This window comes from Peromyscus californicus, unplaced genomic scaffold (assembly GCF_007827085.1).
Source record: "Peromyscus californicus insignis strain IS unplaced genomic scaffold, ASM782708v3 Scaffold_14__1_contigs__length_90479793_seg_2, whole genome shotgun sequence".
NCBI classification, from domain to species: Eukaryota; Metazoa; Chordata; class Mammalia; order Rodentia; family Cricetidae; genus Peromyscus; species Peromyscus californicus.
The window spans coordinates 73,688,765-73,705,351 of record NW_026294436.1 but is presented as its reverse complement, the minus strand read 5'-3'; the positions used below and the strand labels follow the sequence as shown (position 1 = coordinate 73,705,351).

The 16,587-nt window shown below is 43.2% G+C and overlaps 1 protein-coding gene across 1 annotated transcript in view; it reads right to left on the bottom strand.

The window, feature by feature from the left end:
- Ush2a (usherin) overlaps positions 1–16,587 on the bottom strand; it is a 706,426-nt gene that overhangs the window by 80,068 nt on the left and 609,771 nt on the right. Inside the window, exon 60 of the mRNA XM_052737975.1 lies at positions 15,127–15,481. Within this exon, the coding sequence (XP_052593935.1) occupies positions 15,127–15,481 (355 nt within the window). The remainder of the gene's footprint in view (positions 1–15,126; positions 15,482–16,587) is intronic.

The window sequence follows — 16,587 nt, the reverse complement described above, 5'->3', positions numbered from 1 at the left end:
GTGTCTCACTGATTTGGGGCACTCCCTTTAGGCTGAGCTGGCTGGCAAAATCTGTTTGTGTCCACCTCCCTAGGGCTTAGACCATCAATACACAAGACCCTGCCTAGCATTCTTATGTGGGTCCTGAGGGATGCAACTCATGCTTCCCGACTGAGCCATCTCTCCAGACCCAGAAAGCTACTTTCAGGCATCCCTGTGGCTTCTTCACAAGCTGAGGTGAGAGAGAGCAGGCCCCGGGATAGAGGCCGACAGGTCAACGGAAGGGTGATTTATCGTTCCTTCCACCTGGTTATTCCAGGGGCGCTTCTAGAAACTCAAGGGAACAACTGGGTTTGAGTCTTCCTTACTTTTCAGGGATCAATGCTCCCTGTTGAAGGTCTAGAAAGCTGGACCCAGGCGCTGTCACTAGTCCATGTTAACGTCAGTAAGCTGGACCTGGGCGCTGTAGTTAGTGTCACAGGCTCACCCCATGATGTTCAGGCTGTAGTCTGACACTGCACTGGACAAAGTAGGTTGTCCTTAGAATACTGCAGACCCTGGGGGAGGGGGATAGTCTTAGTGAGCCTCTGAGATGCTTCCTTTGGTTTGCCGATGAGTGGCCTGTCCTCTAGGCTGGCTTTGTCATTCCTTTCCCAGTGGGGTCAGCTGCCATAAGGCCATTCTGCTATGAGTGAGAACGAATACATTTTGTTAGAGGGACACAGTTCTGGGGAAATGTTGTTGTAGAATAGAGAAGCAATGAGGAAAGATCTTTTGTTTGTCTTTTGAAACGGGGTAATGCTTATTAGCCACGGTTGGACTAAAACTCTATATAGCCCAGGTTGCCCCAGAACCTAATATTCTTCTGACTTAGCCTTTAGAAGGCTGGGATTATAGGCATGTGCCTTTATGCCATTTTTGTTATTTTTTTCTGTTTTTTTTTTTTTTTTTTTTTTTTTTTTTGGTTTTTCGAGACAGGGTTTCTCTGTGTAGCTTTGCGCCTTTCCTGGGACTCACTTGGTAGCCCAGGCTGGCCTCGAACTCACAGAGATCCGCCTGGCTCTGCCTCCCGAGTGCTGGGATTAAAGGCGTGCGCCACCACCGCCCGGCCCCTGTTTTTAAATTTAACTGTGGACAAGTAGCTCCAGACAGGACACATGTCAGAAAAAGTCTTGCAATTCCTACTGATGACGACTTACTGAGCTGGACCAAGTACTACTGCCTACCTGCTTTACCCTGTCTGGTCAGCATCGTCAGGAACCATCTGCTGACTGTGCAAAAGAGGAAGGGGTGGTCACAGCCAGTCTCTAAGCCTTGCTTGCTAACCACAGGCCCTTGACTCTTGCTGCTGACCGCCTCCCTGGTAGTTTCGTCTGAGGGGGTTATTTGGACATATTTTAAAAGTCATCAGTTTGCTATCAACCTGACAAGTGGGGATGGATTGGGAAGATGGCTCCTCTGTCATCCTGGAATAGAAAGTTGCCATCAGATGTTTGAAAGCAGATCCGTGGCTGTCCCTGGTGAAATCAAGCTCCTGCTGCACGTCTTCCGTACATAGTTTAACGCATAGACCTCTGAACCTTCCTGGCCCAAGTGATCTTTAATGAATTCAATATTTTATACATCATTTACTATATTCGTTCCAGGCAATGAATCATACCAAACCATGTGGAATCTGTCTTCTTCTGTGGTTTTCATCGATATTTAGTTTTTCATAAATAGCATCTTGTCCCTTCAGGCAACAACAGCTCAAGAGCTGATGCCGAGCAGGTACAAAACACTCACTTAAAATCAGATGTAGCTGCTGTTGAGTCACACCCTGCAGTCGGCTGTGTGGCCTTACACATTTTACTTAACATTTCTGAGTTTCTGTTTCCTCACTAAGAACACATAGATACTGACACTCCATGGTGGTGGTGAGGATAAGATGAAATGGCATTTTGTGAAGTGCCCGTGTGTTTTATAAAGACAGTTCTTGGCTTGCAGGTTGAATTGGAATATAAAGATGATTTAGCTCCTTCAATGATAAAAATAAAACATTACTGAGCAATTTTTTTTGTTGTTTTTTTCAAGACAGGGGTTCTCTATGTAACAGTCCTGGCTGTCCTGGTGCTCACTCTGTAGACCAGGCAGGCCTCAAACTCACTGAGATCCACCTGCCTCTGCCTCCCAAGTGCTGGAATTAAAGGCCTGCACCACCACCACCTGGCCATTTAGCAATTTTAAAAACTCTAGAATATAATAGTAGTGTGGGTGTGGCAATAGACAAGTCACTTCTTGTCTATGGGATTTCAGCCATTCATTAATTCATGATTTATTAACAAAAGTCTTTGTAAAAATGGCCTTGCTCTAGGCATTGGAGAGAAGGCTCTGTAGGGAAGAGCCCCCAGAGCACAGGCTCACGCTCAGGCTGGGGAGACAAACAGTAAACAGGGTGGAAAAAGAACACACCTCAACGTCAACGGATGAAGCTGAGTGCTCAGGAGAAAGACAAAGTGCGGCCAGGGCAGCAGGCTCAGTGAATGTGTCTGCCGTAGAAGCGTGAGGACCTGGATTGGCTAACTAGCACCCCCAGAAAAGCTGGGTGGGCTGCAGCATCAGCAATGCCGGCACTCAGGGTGGGGGAAGAGACAAGCAACTCTGTGGTTCACACAGTCAGTCTAGTCATCGGTGAGCCCCAGCTGCCAAGAGACTGTCAAAGAGCAAGCTCCGAGGCAGAGGCAGGCAGGTCTCTGAGTCCCAGGTCAGCCAGGGATACAGTGAGACTCTATCTCATACACTGTTCTTGAGAAGGTAGAGAGCAATTGACAAAGACATCCAGCATCAATGTATGGCCTCCACATGTACCTCCATATACATAGCCATACAAACACACACACACACACACACACACACACACACACACACACACAGAGAGAGAGAAAGCAAGACAGAATATTTGGAGGAAAAGGCAGGAAATTGTGGCTGTGTAGGCTAGGTGTGGCCTCACTGAGGGTGATAACTAGTCAAAAAAGTATAGGAGCTGCAGCAAGATGGCTTAGTGGGTGACAGTGCTTGCTGCAGAAGTCTTGGACTGGAGTTCCATCCTTGGAACCCATATAGCTGAAGGAGAGAATCAAATTCGCAGTTATCCTTTGACTTCCACATGTACAGTGACATACATATGCGTGTACACACACACACACACACACACACACACGTGCTAAGAAACAAAAACTTAAAACAAGTATAGCAGGCAGCCATAGGCTTACCTGGTTAAAGAACATTCCAGACATAAAATGCTCCCAGTCACTCTCCCTGCCCTTGACATGGTGAGGAGGCAGTTACTTCAGGCTCCTCATGAATATTAATGTTGTATGCAAATATAGCACGCTTTGTTTCCTGGCTGTTCATTTCCCTCCTTTTTTTCTTGCTCTTTCCTTTCATTCTTCAGTTTATGGGTAAATTAAACACCAAAACTTTCCCTCTGGGGAAATGGAAGAGGAAAAAACAGAAGAGCTTAAAGAAGACAGGAATTAAAAGGCCCCCCCCCCCATTTTATGTGCATCTCTCGTACTAAGTTTTTCTCCTGGGAGTTAACCTAACAGACCATATTTCCAGTGAAAGCTGAGGCAGCTGAGGGAGTGCACACTGACATGGTCTATGTGGGACTGTTTCAAGTTTCAAGGATTTTTTTTTTTTGGTTTAATAAACCTTAAAATATTAGAAGAATTCAAGTCTTAATCATGATCTTTACTGTGATGGTTAAGGGCATAAGAATAGACCACTTTTAAATACTGTGTCCAAATTACCAGGATTGCTTTCTTCAGAATTATAGGGGAAATTACACTTTGGATACTAGTTACTGATAAGGAGGGGAGCAGAGTCCTGTGGACTTTGGCCAACAATGGATGAACTTAGCAAGGTCGACGGACATCCTTGGCTGGGAACTGGTCACTCCTCTGCTCCCTCTGCTCCACCTCTCCTGTCTAAGTGGGGAGGGTAGAAGGGAGCAGGAGAAGACACACAAGTCAGCCCACACGCTCACAAGGAGCTTCCGAGCTGACTTTTGCGGATGGGTGAGATGAGGGAATTAGAAGAAAACACTAGATAGGACTCTTCTGAAAAACTTCCAGAAGGTTCTGCGCACTTAATGTTACAGGAAGAGTTTTCAAAATACTCCATCTTTCTGATCGGGTTCTTTGTATGCTGTTTTGGCTGCTGTTATGTTTATGTATTTCTGACAGTGTTCTTAATGACACACTAACAGATTGTAAAACACGCTGCTGGCATTTACTTGTTTTTTATATTTTTAAAACAATGTCCTTCATGTAACAGTAGTTAAGCGCGGCAGAAGGACATCATTAGAGCCATGGTTAAACTGTAATTTACACCATTAGGAAGGCAGGAGCAATTTTTATTGCCTGGCAATTTTCTTGCTGAAATATTTGGACCATATGGCTCAATTTGTGTAATAACCTTAATTTCTGCACCCTTCAGGTCTGCCTCCATCTCCCACGGAATGGTAAAATGTGCTTTAACAGAAAAGGCAACTGTCTATACTTAGAGAGTGGAGATTAATAACATGTCACGTCCTGTTTTTGGTGAAGGAATTCGAGCAGCGGCCAGATGGTATCTCTACAAATAACTGTCAGGGGTCTTGATCTAATCAATACAATGTATTAATACATCTCCCTTTGCTGTTCCTCCAGGGGCTGGCACAGAACATCTGGAAGGGGTGGGGGGCTGCCGAGGAGAAAGCCGATTCTTTTCAGAATCAAACTGAGTCCAATTAATTTTTCATGTATCCTTGATAACTGTTTCATAATGAGCTGTGCGTCTTGACGGGTTTGGGGTTGGCAGAGCCGGCTGCCTCTGCTTCCTATCCCCATTCAGTCCACTTATAGAAAGCAACCCATTAATCAAGCTATCTGGCATAAGACCTGAATCTCAGCTCAGCAAGAGATCAATAATATCATAAAAAAATCCACAGAACCATCCACTAATGGGCATAGGTATCCAGCCATGACTTTAGTAATTGCTTGAACAAAAATAAAACTCTGGGTCATAATCACCCAATAGAAACTTATATGATAAAATTCATTACTTGTGTCTTGTCAAAAGGTAACATTTACATCTGTTAAAAATATACTGTCATTTTACTATCTAGTCTAGACTATTATCTTTTAGGGTTAAACAATGTTCCCCTTAGAATGGATTAAAATTCTCTGATTTGGTAATGTGAATATTTAATAATCCAAGTATCATATAAAATGTTTAAAAATGAGTTATTACACTTCTTTTAAATTCAGAGCACCCGCGGGGCTTCTTCGCATACTCTTTAGCCTGGCTGTATAGGACAGATGTGATATTCTGTCATCAGATCTCTTTACTCTGGTTGGTTTAGTGGTAACATTTACAGTTTAATCTACAAATCCCATTACTTCCCCAAGTGGGATGATTTCATTCCGAACCTTCTGTCTCTTCCCAGATTCCAGCCAACTCTCCGAAGTCCCTGAGCTCAGTGGGAGCTGCTGCACTTTGGTTTTGTTTTCAAAGGACCCTCCATGACTCTGTTTAGGGAAAGGAACTCAGAACAACTTAGGGAGACGGAGGAAACCCATTATCTGCTTGGTTCAAACATTCCTTATTGGCTCTTAGACAACAAGTGGAAACCTGTTCCATCCCTGGGAGATCCTGAGGTACTAATTAGAAAAAATCCCAGGAAACTCTGCCAAAAGGTAGTCATCCATTGGCAGATCGTCTGACCAAATCCTGCCAAGGTGACAGACAGGCCTCAGGAATCACTGAGGAACTGAAGGGGAGGTACCATCCATCTTTGGTGACAGTAGGACTTACAGTCATGATGCCCATGCTTGTCCTGTCTGTGGTTTGTGGTCATGTAGCATGGGTGTGTGTTTTGGGGGAGGTTGGAATCAGGGGTGTGAGTTAAGGCCCTCCTTAGTTCTTTTTTCTTTTATTTAAGCCAGGAAAACTGAAAGTTTTATTGTAACAGACCCATGCACATTTATTTACTTATAGTCTGGAGGCTATTAAAACAGATATTATAAAGCTGAAGTTATTTATTATTTGATCCTTTACAGAGAAAGTATGCTAATGCATAGTTTACATTAATGGGACTGTAATCTACCTGGCTATTCAGGCTCCAAACTAAAGTTACTTCTGGTACCTTTCTTTCTGTCATACATTTGTATCCAATTATTTCACAATCCACTCAATTCTCTCAGAAAAATAATTTGACTCTGATTTATTTTATTTTATTTTATTTTATTTTATTTTTGTGTGTGTGTGAGTTAAGGCCCTCCTTAGTTCTTTTAGGCATTTATGATCACAGTCAGTGCTTAGGCATGGCCAAGTAATTGCTTATTATAATGCTTCCTGCCTTTTATTCTTCTCCAGCTATACCAGAAAGTCTAGGGAAATAGACTGTTCCTTTGTATCTACTATAGTTTCTATGTGCAGATTCTCAGTAGAAATGCCACAAACAGCTAATTAATGGATGAGCCCCACAATATTTCTTGGTCATGATCATAAAATTAGATCTGATGTGTTTCAGTTCTCAATTGCAAATAGCATGTAATTTTCATATATTCATGAGATTTCAAAGAAGCCATTGCCCAGATTTTCAACTTTCATTTTGTTTGTTGATGTCTGGTATACATAAATACAAAGTACTCTAGTTAGATCAAATTCATAGCGGCTTTCAATAGTGCCAAGACAGAAAGCTACTGAAAGAGGTAAATTCTGTAACAATATCTGAAGCCTCTGATCCACATTGCCTCGCTTCTAGAATTTTCAATCAACACAGTGTCGTTATCAGGATAATTAATTTATGCAAACTTCAATCCTCTAAGACCCAGGCAGAAAATATTTCCTCTGCTCTTCTCTCAACCCATAGACTGGATCAAGAAGGCTAGTGGCCTCAATTTTGTACTGGCCAAGGAAGATGTTCCCAGGATGTTTCACCTTACAAAATGATAAGGAGATCAAAAGATTCATTTGCAAGCCTATCACATAGCACTCACAGGTGGTGGGTGTGGGTCATTGCATTTGGATTAAAAAGGAAATGTCTCTCCCTCCATGAGAGGTCAGCAGCTTGTGTAAGGCGAAATCTTTATACTGTTCAGCATGATTAGAATATTCCAGCAGTGGTTCCAGTAATTTAGAAATCACAGTATTGTTGTAATATTTTTCTAGGCTTCAGGAGCTCACAATTGTTTGGCCCAATCAAATCGGGGAACACTATAGAAGTTATCACCCATCAAGGTAATTACTTTCAAGTTGAAATAATTACTCTATCAATGTTAATGGTCTTTCAACTTCAATAAAGCACTCACCTGCCGATAATCGTGTCTAACCTCCTGCTCCGCTGCAATTCCCTCTCTATTTAGCGGGTTATATTACAGCCGTTACAGTGGTCACTTGTCCTGAACAGCTGCTGACTTTCGCTTTGATCGGCTGTGAACCATAAAGAATTGGTCATCTGTGTATGATATCCCCTCACCCATCAGCCCTCGCAGAGCCAAGGAGGTGACTGCGGAGCTGTAATGGGGTTCTTCAGGGGCAGCCATCTTGTCTCAGGTAGTGGCCACTTTCCACTGGTGACAAGTGCAGAGTAGTTCAATTAACTTCTGCCCTTCACTGTCATTTACAGCTTGCTGTCCCCGCTAACTGGCATATATTCTGAATTTATCGTGTGGGCTCATCACTGCGTTCGTCTTCCTTCCTCATATGTTGTAGACAAGGCTTCCTGGAGCTTCTTGGGTATTGGAGTGAGGTTTGCTAGCTGTGTGAAAAGCCAGGAAGAAGCACCATACTTGGCTCAAAGGCCTCTGAGCATCCCCACCAACTGTCCCCTAGATACCCGAGAGCCTGCTATTTGGCAATGGTGATGCCAATTTGTGTGACTGGGGAGTAAGTGTGGGGGTGGGTGGGTAGAGGCTAGATCCTGTTAGGATGGGACAGGATCTAAGAAAGGACAGGCCTTTTGAGTGTCACAACATGGTAGATAGACAGAGTCACGTGAGGAGTAGAGCTCTTAGGATAGGCTTGAGGCACTCCTGTGGCAGGGATGACAAACATACACTTCAGGGCAATACAGAGGACAAATTCTTGCTTAGCAATTTACAGAAGAGACTTAACCGACTCTGGTACTTAGGGGATTACCTGGAAGTTGTAAACTCAGAGTTTTGTGGCAGGGTTGGGAACAAATATAAAACATGGTTTTACAACGTATGGCCAATTAGTTTAGCCGTTTTATACCAACCACAACTTTATTTACACTTGCCAATTTATTTCAGCCTTGCAAATTGCAGGACATCTAAAGTTTCAGTTTGCTATATTGCCATTCACAGTGCTTTGCATACTAAGTGCTGCAATGCATTAGCTAATGCAATAACCCTATGAGATACATAGCAGTTTAGTTCAGACTGGCAGTGTATAAAGGATGATGTATAAGGGCAAGGCCATCTTAGGAGAAAGAAAGGATGAGGGTGGAGAGTCTATGTGATTCAAGAAGGAATCGGCATACAGTTTGGAGGTTGACTCGAGAGGATTTAGGGAGAGTTGGATATGGCAGCAAGAGGGGAGCTGACCTGGCTTAAGCAGCCATAAGGCAAGTTAGCTATATAACAGGATGGAAACGTATCTGATGTGGGAAATTGTGTGACGCTTAGAAAGACAAGTGATAAGAGCTGGCTGTGGTAATTGGTGTCTGAAAATCCCAGCATTGAAAGATGGAAGCTGGAGGAGAGCATGTTCCAGGCTAGGCTGAACTACAAAGCCAGTTCAGTAAGTGGCAGTGACTACATACAAGTCTTAAAGAACCAGCCATTGGTCTTTGGGTCTCATCTGCCCATGTAGGACAAGCTATGTAACAGAACATCTAAGCTTGGGCTGGTGGAACAGGCAATCAGGTAAGGGTGTTTGCCCCCAAGCTTGACAACCTGAGCTAGAACCTTGGTCCACATGGTGGAAGAAGAAAACTGATTCCTCCATGTTGACCTCTGACCTCCGTACACATACTATGGAATGCACTTACATAAACACAAAATAAATAATTTCCTTTTGGTTGAAAGCATGTCTGAGCTCATGAAAAGCCAATCAAAAAGGGGAATTCAGCTGATAAATGAGGTCACTGGTTATTTCCTTTTTCCCTGGGGAGGAAATATAGTGATTTTTCCAACTCTGTGAAGGCATATCAGGGATAAATATCTCAGAGTCACTTGGAGGAATTGAGAATCCCAAGAAAGGAGTGATAGAAGGTCTGCTCTTGCCATGGGCTTCCCACTGAAAAAGAGACTCTTGGCGTCTTTTGGATCTAGCCACAAGGATGGAGAAGGATCCTTGGAGGCTCTTAATGTAATTCTAAGACTTGATGATCATGACCCAACACAGAAGCTGACAGGTGCTTCCTATTAAATGACCTCTGAAGTTGAGGCCTGACTGGGTCTCACCTCAGAGAGTTGGTAACAGACATTCAATAGGGCAGATCCCCATGGACAAGATATTCTTTCATCATTTGGTAGGACAAGGGTCCTGTAGGTCTCATGGGTGCTAATAAAGTAATACCAATGTGACAGGTCAGGAAGTTGGCTGGGGCAGGGGTAGAAGGGAAGTTGTGGGGTTGACTGCTAGGGCAGTGGCAGATAGGACAGCAAAACCAAAACAACCAGTCAGATCACCCGGCCTGCCTCCATCGGAGGAACATGGGGCATGCGAGTTTTCATGGGTCCTGAACATAACACACAGAAAAAAGTCCCATGAGGCATCTGCACTGTAGTGGCAATAGAGGATGGGTGAGGACATTATTAGCAAGGCTCTGCTCATTCTTACATAATTCATCTCCCTTCTTCCTTCTCCTTTCCTTCCTTCCTCTCTCCTCCTTTTCTCTCCTCCCCCTTTCCCATTATTCTGAGGAAATCAGTAAAAGAATAGAAAACTAAGGAAGGAAGAGGCCATGATGTCTCCTCACAACTCTCGACCCCTAAGCGTTATATGGCTTAGATTACATGATTGGTGCTTGTCAATGAAGAACATCTCAAGGGCAAACGGTAGGACCCACCCTTGGTATTATTGATGGGCAGACAAGAGAGACTTAGTGGAGCCGGTCAGAATAAAGTACAAGGAGCAAAATGAAGTTTTCTCAGAGAAGCAGTTGAAGGGAGATCATGCAAAGCTAGGGAATGAAAAAGCAACATCAAATCAAATATATCCTTACAACAAGCATTCAGTGTTCGATGTGATACTCCCCCATCCACGCTCTGCATCTTTCATGTGGTGGTTTGAATAGGTACGGCCCCCATAGACTCATATGTGTGAATGCTTGGCCCACAGGGACTATCAGGGGGTGTGGCCTTGTTGGAGGAAGTGCGTCACTGTGGAGGCAGGCTTTGAGGTCTCATATATGCTCAAGCCATGCCCAGTGTGGATACAGACTCCGTCTGCTGCCTGCTGATCAAGGTGTAGAACTCTCAGCTCTTTCTCCAGCACCATGTCTGCCTGCATGCCACCCGCCATGATGATAATGGACTAAACCTCTGAACTGTAAGCCAGCCCCAATTAACTGTTTTCCTTTGTAAGAGGAGTCATGGTCATGGTGTCTCTTCACAGGAATAGAAACCCTAAGACATTTCATATAATAGAAAGAGCGACCTAGTTACATTATAAAATGTGTAAAATCTGCTATAGGACAGACATGCGAGGGAGTCTTGGGGAGCTGCCATTTTTTTTTTGTATCATTGTCACACTAGAAAGAGATCCTTCTAGAATACAACATCTTACAGAGCATTCCTGCCACCTTTTGAATGGGTCTGCAGAAGAAAGGCCGAGAACCATCACACTGTCACAGCTACAACTAATTTAAGATCCTACGTAAGAAGCAATAATATTTTACATTATAATAAGCCAAAACGAAAATGGGATTAGAATGAGTTCATCAATTTACTCACAAACCTTCCATAATAGGGCAATTATGAAGTACCTCATAATGTGTTTTGGCTACAAATCTATTTAATGGTAAAGAGATCTGGGCCAAGCACATGAGGAAGTTTTAAATGCCTCCTCCTTGACATTGGGAAAAGGAGTTTGGCAACCAGAAGGTAGAGACTAGTGTTGTAATTTTGGATTTTATGCCCAGATGAGAAGCCAACTCTTAGTGACCCAAATCATTTGTGTAGTCCGTCAGCTCCTTATGCCTGCCTTTACATATGGAGTGAGATATCATCTATCTTTCAGGGTACTGGGCAAAGCTATGTTTTGGGCTTGGTGTTTCATAATCCTGTAGGGCAAGCAGGGACATGCTTAGAGCACTAACTAGCAGGCAAAACACCTTTGCCTTTAAATCCCAAGTTATTTCTGCCAGTACGATGGCAGGTGCCAATGTGATGGCAGGTGCCAGTGAGCAAAAGCAAACAGACCTGAGTGGTGGTGGCAGCCTTGCCAGCCTCGCCAGGAGTGTTCCTGCAAGTAGCACCATGGAACTCTTGGATGCCAAGCGAGGCTAAATTCAGCCTCTCTCCTGACACTGCACCATCCATCACAGAGCTAATGGGGGAAGGAAGTTTAAGGTCTTGTAACTGAAGCCTGTTTTCGGTAACGAAGGCTACAAAGATCTGAAGATACCCTAAGAATTTGGTCTTTTCATCTCAGAGAGACCTACTTAGACTCAAAGAGAGATGGCTTTTCATGATGTTGGGAGAGAAACTAGTGATGCATTAAAAGCCACACACTCCCATTTCTCCTCCCCTGCTGCCTCTGCTGCTGCTGCTGCTCCTGCCAACACATCCACTCCTCACCCCCATGGAGGGACCCTGCCGCCTGTTCTCCATCCACTGCCACCTCCAGCGGGATTCATGGCTCCATAGCACCTGCTTCATGTGGCTCTCCAAGCAACCTCCACCTGCCTCTGAACAACTCTGGGGGGACCTGGACGAGCTAGGGATGTGCTTACAACATGGGTGATATTCTGGTGGTCCCTTGAGTAGATATGGGACCCCAATAATCAAAGGACTAAATGAGTGACATAGGGATGTCTTTCACAAGTCTGGGTTGATTTGTTTTTCTGAAATTGTGTCTTTACACTCAGTGTTTCATTTACAGTAAATTTCACCTCTTTGCTGGGGGAAATTCTAGCTAGAGTAGAGTAGCTAGGAGGAGTCTTGGAGCAGGATTGAAAGGAAGTCCTTTCTGTACGCCCAGATAGAAGACATCCAGTGGTGAGGGGCTTAGAAACCTTAGTGCCCAACTAATAACTTGTGCCTCACACTTGATCGCCCACCTTCCTGCCCAACCACGGCTGGGCTCAATCTTATAGTAAGCTCCAGCAGTGAGTACTGATAAAGAACATAGTTCTCAATGACTGTTTATCCAGGTTGATGGAATGTGCTTGACCCTAAAGATTTTTTTGCAGCAATACAGGGAAATCATGTTGTTCAGAAAACAAAAGAATAGGCTTAAATTATAGAAGAAGATATTTGGATAGTGTGATGGTTAGGTTTTTTTTTTTTTTTTTTTTTTTTTTTTTTTTTTTTTTTTTTTTTTTGTTAACTTGACACAAGGCAGGGTGATCAGGGAAGAGGCAATGGAGGAAATGCCTCCATCAGAATGTCCTGTACGTAAGTCTGTCCATCATTTTCTTCCAGCCTATTGTGAGAGAGGGTGCCACTCCTGAGCAGCAAACTAACTGGCCCTGGGTTGTAAAAGGAAGCAAGCTGAGCGAGCCATGGAGAGCAAGCTGGTAAGTAGCATTCCCCTGCTTCAGTTCCTGCCCCAATGTCCCTTCATGATGGACTGTGGAAGGGATGTGTAAGCCAAATAAGCCATTTCCTCCACAAGTAGCCTTTGGTCAAGTGTTTATCACAGCAACAGAAAGCTAACCAGGACAGTGGGTAAAGGGACATTCCTCTCTGCAGGGGATAGGAAAGAACATTGGGTATATGATAGAACTTCCTTCAATTTTAACATTAAATGCAGCCTCTACATTGGGAATGTAGGAGTGGATGAGATTCACAGACCATGGTCTATTTGCCTGATGATCTCAAAGTATCCATCCATGTGAGGTCACAGTGACTAGTGCCCTGGGGATTTGACCTGGTGACCAGAATGTCTGAATCCTGGCCTTATGGAACATGGCCTTGATTGCTTGAAAAATTCAGAGGGAGATTTATGGATGAATCCAACCAAATCTCTGAGGGCTCTTGCTCTCAGAGTCAATAATCCAGAATGCTGGAAGGCCACTTGGGATGAATACACACATTCAAAAGTAAGTTGTAGGAATGTTATAATTTCTTGATTATTCTGGCTAGTCTCTTCGGCATCACAAAGAATAATAAATTTTAGAAAAATAGAAAAAGTGTGCATGATGGGTCTGTCAGGATGAAAATTTTGGCGACAGTGTTAGGAAGATCCATGCACTAAGCCCTGCCACCTCCACAGGCTGGCTTCTCTTCTAGGAACATGTTAGGTTGGCATAGATAGAACCCAACAAAACAAATAAAGGGCAGAGTTCTTGCATTCATCAGATCCTTAAATCACGTGTGTTATAATAAAACCAGCTAAGCGATGACTCACAAGATATTCTCCCAAAGGAATTCCAATAGAACTGGAGAGAATATGTAATTAGTCATATATTCTTGTAAGTTATATTTTGAAAGAACAAAGGTTTGATCATTGTTACTGGTTCCTTTGATAAAAATATATTTATCATAGTATTTCAGTATTTTAATCAAAATTACAGGTGAAAGATCAGAATATAAGTTCTAAGGATACAGTTTAAATATAGCAGATTTCCCTACAGATCGAATTACTAGCAAAAATGCATCATTTCTACACAAGACCATGGCTCGGAATGCTTATGAAGAAGTATCTAGAAATGAAATGGAAAAAATGCTGATAGGAAAAGAATGTCAAACGGGAAAACAAAGTATCAGTTCTGAAATAGGATGAAGACTTGCACAGCAATGTCTTCTCTCAAATGCTGCTTACTGTTGACTCATGAAAAAAATAAACATGAGCCCGGCGGGCAAGTGTTAAAATCTACCATTCACTTACACAGATTCTTGTGGAACTACATTACAACACACTGGCCCGGTACTAACCGTCCATCTTGATAAACACGAACTCCTTAACTTGTGCATTGGACTTCCTAGGCTTGAGTCACGGGCACATGGCTTTAGTTTTTAAAGTAATACTCAATGCCACCCTGTTCATCTTAACTTGTAAGGGTCATTCACATGTAATGATGTCTTGAAAACCATGACTATTTGCCTCCTAAAGCCCTAACATTTCATCTTCTCCATGCAGGTTCTCCAGCCTGAGAGTTTCCTGTTGACTTCCCAGGGCATTTCCTGTGCAATGCTTTCTCTATGATACCCGTTCTTGTGACTCATGACTGGCAAGTGTGTTGGGGTTCGGGATCCAAATCCTATGGCAGTGGGCACTACAGGTTTTCTTATTTTTTTAACCTATAATTCTCATTTCTACAATATTATACAAATGTTTCTGAGACAAAAACAATCACATTTCTGCATGTCTCATAGAACATAAGGAAATTGTGGGCATAAGGAAAACTCTCAGGAAACACTAGGTGAGCTAATGAAATTATTTTATCCATCAGAGGGAATAGCTCAGAAAAGAATAATCAATCCCCTGTTAGAATACATGTGTCTTTCCTAGCACATGGAATATTATTGCCTTCCTCTCTGATTGCTATAAACATATGTGTGTGTGTGTGTGTGTATATATATATATATATATATATATATATATATATATATATATATATATATATATATATAATTAATTCTTTGACAAACTAGAGAATCACATGTTCTTATCTTGACATCATGCCTATGCAATATTGAGGGAATTACTGAATTATTCCCATTTAGTGGGTCTGTAAAGTGGTAATCAGGTGAAGAGACTTATTTATTTGCTTGTAATAATACAAATCAGTTCTGATCTGCCAACTGGTCCCCAAATGCTCCTCATACTCAATTTATTATCTTATCCCTAGGACCATATTGCTGTTTTACAAATATGAAAAATTCATCTATTTATGCTCCAAGTGAGGAAAATGACAAGCACATAAGGAAATGAAACCTGTTAACCAGATAATCCAAGGGTTGGTAATTAATTCTAAGTTCTTACCATCACTGTGAAAGCATGCACAGTAGAGCTCTCAGGGGTTGCCTCCTCTGGTCGCTCTTGGTAGATCACGTGGTACTGGAAGATAACGCCATTGGAGGCCTCAGGCTCTGTCCAGTTCATCTGCACTGAATGAGCACTGGTGGCTTGGGCCCATGGTGCTGAGAGGCCTTGAGGTGGGGCCTCCAAGGTCTGTACTGATGACCACAGGCTGTCCACTGCACCCTTGGAGTTCCAGGCTCTGACTCGGTACTCATACAGTGTAAAAGGCTGCAGGGTGTCTGCATCATCAGTGAACTCAAGAGGGCCTTCCGACCAGACAAAGAGGCGAGCCTCCTCTTTTGTGTCAGCAGGACGTCTGCAAGAGAACCAAGCAAGTCCTGTGACACCTGGACGCTTCCCAGCAGCTTTAGAGACAGAGGAAGAGACTCGTGGTTAGGGTCCAGTACTCTACAGCTTGGCTATCAAGATGAGTGGGTTTTTTCCTGATAATTTTTCCTTATCAGGAATATGCTACATTTTCTTAATGTAGTTGATACCTTGTGTGTGTGTGTGTGTGTGTGTGTGTGTGTGTGTGTGTGTGTGTGTGTGTGTGTGTGTTTCTAAAAGTGCATACAGGTCATAGGAAACATGTAAATATAAAATACATAAAAAAGGCAACACATTACCGCGATGGTTAATATTGTCAGGGTGACAAGATCTAGGACCACCTAGGAGACAAACCTCTGGGCATGTCTGTGAGGAAATACCTGGCTTGGGTTAGCTGAGCTGGGAAGACCATGTGTGCAAGGGGACTAGCTCAGCAAAGAACAATCAGCATCGTGTTAGAATTCCTGTGTCTTTTCGAGTGCGTGGAGCATTATTTTATTCCTCCAAGTGAGGAATACATCATTGGTGTGTGCACAAGCGATCTGATCAGGTTCTACCTTTGAACACAGAACCACAGAAATAGGATATGCGATTGCTGGAGGCTGGTGTATTGGGAATTCTATCCCTTCTGTGGTAGGTGGACTGCAGTAGGCTCCAGTGTGGGATCCTCTCACACTCTTCGTGACCTCGGCCCTATGACTCTCTCTGGCTCACAGGCTGGTAACTTATGACTTTGGTGACTGCAAAGCATATATATAGTGAGGCTGACCCTCCTGTTGCTGTGGGATGTCGGGGATCACTATATTCAAACACTCCGGCTGGCCTACTGTGGGAGAGCCACTGGCCAGAGAACCCACAGTTCTTCCCAAGGTTTACCTAAAATGATGTATCTTGCATTTGCCTGCAGTGCGGTTGGAGAGCATTTCTATGTGTTTCTTATGTGCCACTTATTTTCTCTCCATTTAAAATTTCTATTAATTACAACATAACCCTCAAAGCAGGAGACATTCTCATTATTATTTTCTTGTACACTTGGTATCATACATCAAGACTCACACATAAACACCATCTTTGACTCAGGAGCAGGAATACAGA